Source organism: Oncorhynchus gorbuscha, unplaced genomic scaffold (genome assembly GCF_021184085.1).
Source record: "Oncorhynchus gorbuscha isolate QuinsamMale2020 ecotype Even-year unplaced genomic scaffold, OgorEven_v1.0 Un_scaffold_13858, whole genome shotgun sequence".
NCBI lineage: Eukaryota > Metazoa > Chordata > Actinopteri > Salmoniformes > Salmonidae > Oncorhynchus > Oncorhynchus gorbuscha.
Window position 1 is genome coordinate 1 of NW_025755944.1, and position 5995 is coordinate 5995.

General features: G+C 45.7%; 1 protein-coding gene across 1 annotated transcript; it reads right to left on the reverse strand.

Annotated features, from left to right (window-relative positions):
- Positions 1-7: 7 nt before the first annotated feature.
- On the reverse strand, positions 8-2203 carry LOC124030685 (amine sulfotransferase-like; the record flags this gene model as incomplete). Its single annotated transcript, XM_046341912.1, has 2 exons — positions 1700-2203; positions 8-207 (listed from the first exon to the last, which is right to left on the reverse strand). Coding segments are annotated over exons 1-2 (366 nt in total), but the record flags the coding sequence as incomplete, so codon positions are not given.
- Between the last annotated feature and the right edge of the window lie 3792 nt (positions 2204-5995).

The window sequence follows — 5995 nt, forward strand, 5'->3', positions numbered from 1 at the left end:
CTTTGGCCCTCATCTTCTGCAGGCCCTTGGGCATAAGTTCCTGGTGTAGATGGGAGCAGAAGAGGCGTGGAGAGGGTCTCTCAGTGTAGGTCTTCCCCTTCTCCAGGATCTCCAGCCAGGGCATCCTCACAAAGGTGGTCTGGTTAGCCTCCTCTGGGAAGTCATCCTCAAACAACAGGGTGATGATACGCTGGGTCCATACTGTACCTGGGAGAGGAGAGGGAGAGAGAGAGAGCAAGAGAGTGAGAGAAAAGTGGCAGTGAAGGTGAATGTAGTTTGTCCTCCAAAAAATGGAGAGGGAGAAAGCCTAACCCCACCTTACAGGTTCTGTCAATAAGGCTGCTTGTACAGTACTGCACTGACCTTACATACTGTTACCTGAGCACAGGTAACTTCTAGATAGGTTATATATTTTAGCCATGTTCAGTATATTATAGTTAACTAGATGATGCATTTCCCCAGACCACCGAACAATAGTTCACCTGACTCTCAACCAATGCCTGTGTTATTTTCTGAAGAGAGAGAGAGAGAGAGAGAGAGAGAGAGAGAGAGAGAGAGAGAGAGAGAGAGAGAGAGAGAGAGAGAGAGAGAGAGAGAGAGAGAGAGAGAGAGGTAGAGAGAGAGGAGAGAGAGAGAGGTAGAGAGAGAGAGGTAGAGAGAGAGAGGTAGAGAGAGAGACAGGTAGAGAGAGAGACTGTAAATGTCCATTTTGGTACAGTTTGTTGTCAAAGCAAGGCAAACTTTAACCAATATGCTTGAGATGAAATAGCCTACCACAAATAGTTATATTATGATATTGTTTTGTTGTTGTATGTATTAAGGATCCCCATTAGCTGCTGTTTTGACTGCAGCTACTCTTCCTGGGGTCCAACAAGATTAAGGCATTTACATCACAATGGTTTTATTTTTTAAAACTACATAATACAACAAACACATTATTACACCACTACTCTACCACTACATATCTACACTGCAACATTTATAATACCACAATATATCAACATCACAATGTACTTGTGTGTAGAGCGCGTGTTAGCTTGTGTGTGCATATGCGTGTGTGTGTGCCTGTGTGTGTGTGTCTCTTCACAGTCCAAGTTGTCCCATAAGGTGTAGTTCATGTATTCATGGCTCTATGTAGTACTGTGCCTTTCCCAGAGTCTGTTGTAGACTTGGAGACTGTGAAGAGACCCCTGGTGGCATGTCTTGTGGGGAATGCATGGTTATCTGAGCTGTGTGTTCGCTGTTTGAACAGACCCCTGGTGGCATGTCTTGTGGGGAATGCCCGACTCTACCTGGATTATGTTGGAGAGGCTTCCATTAAAGAACACCCTCTGTGTTCTGTTAGACAGGTAACTCTGAACCACTATAAAGCAGGGGATGTTTAGCCATAACACATGTTTTTCAGCAGCCGACTATGATTGATAAAGTCAAAAGCTGCACTGAAGTCAATCAACACAGCTCCCACAATCTTCTTATTGTCAATTTCTTTCAGCCAATCATCATTTGTGTAAGTGCCATAAATCTTCCCTATGAGAATGCTGAAAGTCAGCTGTTAATGTGTTTACTGCGAACGTTGGCTTATTCATGCTTTAATTACAACCTACTCAGTTTGTAATAGACGTTCAAGCACCAGTCCTGTTTATTATACCTCTGTAGCTACTGTCCGTGTGAAAGTAAGACTTTTCAATCATTTACTTACCTGATTTGGGGAAAGTGACAAGGAAAACATCACTGTCCTTGATCTCAAAGTGTTCCAAGCTGTCGATATATTCCGTGGTTAATTCATGCGTGTCAGCCACGGGAAACACCTGGCCTTTATACGTAAACAACTGCTCACCGAGAAGCTTATACTCTTGTTGAGCCATTTAAAAAAAAACGTTATCGGAAAACGGTTGATAAGGGGAAAAACAGCTGAAACCAATTGTGGTCAATAGGAAAATGAGAGTGAGGGAAGGTGACCGAGGACGTTTTCTAAGAATTCGATTAGATTTTTATAAGTGAAGTCACGTAAACCGTGTCAATTTTTTTGTTTACGGGTTAACGAGAGTAGGCTTCTTCAGTTAACCGTACAGTTGCATTGTCCTGTTGTAACTCTACGGTTGGCCTTCTAGCCTGTCTGTCACGGTTTCTATTCCCCAATTACATGTTCATTATTTAACCCTCTGTTTTCCCCCATGGTTTTTGTGAGTGATTGTTTTATTGTAAGTTCGGTCCGATGTTTGTGGGCTTGGTATTACTTCATGTATATGGACATTTTGAGTAAAGTTTCTTGTGTTACTCATCTCTGCTGTCGTGCGCTTGACTCCTCTGCACCAGCTACACCCAGATCCTTAAACAATCACGCACAAAAACCATGGGGAAAAAAACCAAGGGTTAAATAATGAACATGTAATTGCGGAATAGAAACCGTGACAGTACCTCCCCTCGACGCGCGGCTCCAGAGACGACCCGGAAGACGAGGCGCAGGGCGAGACGGTGGAACTCCAGTAGCAACGAAGGGTCCAAAAGGTCCTCCACAGACACCTAGCATCTCTGCGGACCGTACCCCTCCCTCCACGAGGTACTGAAGGCCCCTCGCCCGGCATCGAGTCCAGTATGGATTAGACCTCCCGGGCCTCAGACTCCGGACGGACTAGCCACCACCAGCCTGAGGGAGAACCAAATGGACGGGAGGTTATGCAGTAATCAGGGGAAGCTGTAACCTGTAGCAAACCTCGTTCAGTCTCCTCAGGACTTTAAATAGTCCCCTAAAACTGCGGAGCCCAGCTTCCGACAGAGGCAGGCGGAAGGGGCAGGTCGAGAACCAGACCCTATCCCCAGTCTGAGCTCACTAGAACCCCTCACTGTGGTGGCGATCGGCACTCGCCTTCTGACACCTCACGGCCTGTTGCAGGTGCACATGAGCGGCGTCCCAGGTCTGCCCTTTTTATGGAAGGGGTTGAATGAAAAAAAGAAATAGCGATCTGTTTGCCCAAATAGGGGAGTCATTTTGTAGCTGTTGCTGGTTGAGCAGTAGACTACATGTATTGTGTCATTGTTGCTATGACTTTTTGAACTTCCAGTGGACATGGGAATTCTGAACCTCAAACAGAGTTGGCCAAGCACTGACACTATTAAAGTCCTTCCACATCTCTCCTCTTCAATTCACTTCTCATCAGGAATGGAGGGATGGAAGGACGCAAGGATGATTGTAGATCCATCCATTCATGGGGTTTTAGTCACTCTGGAGTGTTTTTTATAACCAGAGGGTTGATTGGTGATTGGCATGTTATTGGTTATTGATCTAAGAACCATGTCATCATGTGGACTTGTCAAAGACACCCCAGGGGATAGGCTGTCAACCAGCAGGATCGGCCGATTCGATTGGTTTAGAAACAGACATGCTCACACTAGATACACGTGTGCCTTGTATGTGTGTGTGTGAGTGTGTGTCTCATTTATAGTAGAATGAATGACTGTATTGAGCCCAAGTGTATCTTGATTCCGAGAGTGTCTCGCAAAACTCACACTCTCTCTCTCTCTCTCTCTCTCTCTCTCTCTCTCTCTCTCTCTCTCTCTTCTCACACACACACGTTCTCTTTCTTCGCTGACTCTTTTTCTAAATGATTGTACTATACTGCCATCTTCTGTAAGAACTCGGAAAGACACCGAATTACACAAGAACGAGTCAATTACCATTCGGCAATTTAACTTGGATTGTAATTAAATTCACGTGAACCAAGTGCTGTCGATTCAGATTACTGTAAGAGAAGAGACTTGTCAGTCACTTATTACATTTACATTTAAGTCATTTAGCATTACTGTGTGTGTGTGTGTGTGTGTGTGTGTGTGTGTGTGTGTGTGTGTGTGTGTGTGTGTGTGTGTGTGTGTGTGTGTGTGTGTGTGTGTGTGTGTGTGTGTGTGTGTGTGTGTGTGTGTGTGTGTGTGTGTGTGTGTGTGTGTGAGAACCTATTTTACCCCCAACTGTCAAGGAGCAGCTACTTTGAACTGAACATCCACTAGACTCTAACCCAGTCATATAGGTCACCTGTTCCAGTACCCAGTCATATAGGTCACCTGTTCAGGTATCCAGTCATATAGGTCACCTGTTCAGGTACCCAGTCATATAGGTCACCTGTTCCAGTACCCAGTCATATAGGTCACCTGTTCAGGTACCCAGTCATATAGGTCACCTGTTCAGGTACCCAGTCATATAGGTCACCTGTTCAGGTATCCAGTCATATAGGTCACCTGTTCAGGTACCCAGTCATATAGGTCACCTGTTCAGGTATCCAGTCATATAGGTCACCTGTTCAGGTATCCAGTCATATAGGTCACCTGTTCAGGTACACAGTCATATAGGTCACCTGTTCAGGTATCCAGTCATATAGGTCACCTGTTCAGGTATCCAGTCATATAGGTCACCTGTTCAGGTACACAGTCATATAGGTCACCTGTTCAGGTATCCAGTCATATAGGTCACCTGTTCAGGTACCCAGTCATATAGGTCACCTGTTCAGGTATCCAGTCATATAGGTCACCTGTTCAGGTATCCAGTCATATAGGTCACCTGTTCAGGTATCCAGTCATATAGGTCACCTGTTCAGGAATCCAGTCATATAGGTCACCTGTTCAGGTATTCAGTCATATAGGTCACCTGTTCAGGAATCCAGTCATATAGGTCACCTGTTCAGGTACCCAGTCATATAGGTCACCTGTTCAGGTATCCAGTCATATAGGTCACCTGTTCAGGTATCCAGTCATATAGGTCACCTGTTCAGGTATCCAGTCATATAGGTCACCTGTTCAGGTATCCAGTCATATAGGTCACCTGTTCAAGTACCCAGTCATATAGGTCACCTGTTCAGGAATCCAGTCATATAGGTCACCTGTTCAGGTATCCAGTCATATAGGTCACCTGTTCAGGAATCCAGTCATATAGGTCACCTGTTCAGGTATCCAGTCATATAGGTCACCTGTTCAGGTATCCAGTCACATATGTCACCTGTTCAGGCATGTGGTCTTACCTTAATGTAATATAGGTCACCTGTTCAGGTATCCAGTCATATAGGTCACCTGTTCAGGTATCCAGTCACATATGTCACCTGTTCAGGCATGTGGTCTTACTTTAATGAAATGTGATACACACACTTACCTACACACATATCGTTGGAGGATCATGTGACGGACAAGATACTAAGTGTGTGAGTGTGTGTGAGTGTGTGTGTGTGCGTGCATGTGTGCGTGCGTGTGTGTGTGTGTGTGTGTGTGTTCAGATGGAGGGTTGGAGGTGAAGAGGTGGATTGTCAGGTACTTAAGATTTGACCTGACCCCCCCATCGCTTAGCTCTCTCTTTCCCACAGAAGGACACTCTATCTACCCTCCTTCTTGTAGGTAAGGACCCCCCTGCTGAGTGGTTCCCTCCATGCTACAGGGAATTAGCGCTCGACTTCAGCCCAGCCTCATTGCTCTGTATTCAGGGTCAGATGACCATGTTTCCCATGAGTGATGGAGGTATTTGATGACACCTGTCACGTTCTGACCTTAGTTCCTTTGATTTGTCTTTGCTTTAGTATGTATCACGCTGCGCATTGGTCCTCCGATCCTTACTACTCCTCATTTACATTTACATTTAAGTCATTTAGCAGACGCTCTTATCCAGAGCGACTTACAAATTGGTGCATTCACCTTATGACATCCAGTGGAACAGTCACTTTACAATAGTGCATCTAAATCTTAAAGGGGGGGGGAGAGGGATTACTTATCCTATCCTAGGTATTCCTTAAAGAGGTGGGGTTTCAGGTGTCTCCGGAAGGTGGTGATTGACTCCGCTGTCCTGGCGTCGTGAGGGAGTTTGTTCCACCATTGGGGGACCAGAGCAGCGAACAGTTTTGACTGGGCTGAGCGGGAGCTGTACTTCCTCAGTGGTAGGGAGGCGAGCAGGCCAGAGGTGGATGAATGCAGTGCCCTTGTTTGGGTGTAGGGCCTGATCAGAGCCTGGAAGTACTGAGGTGCC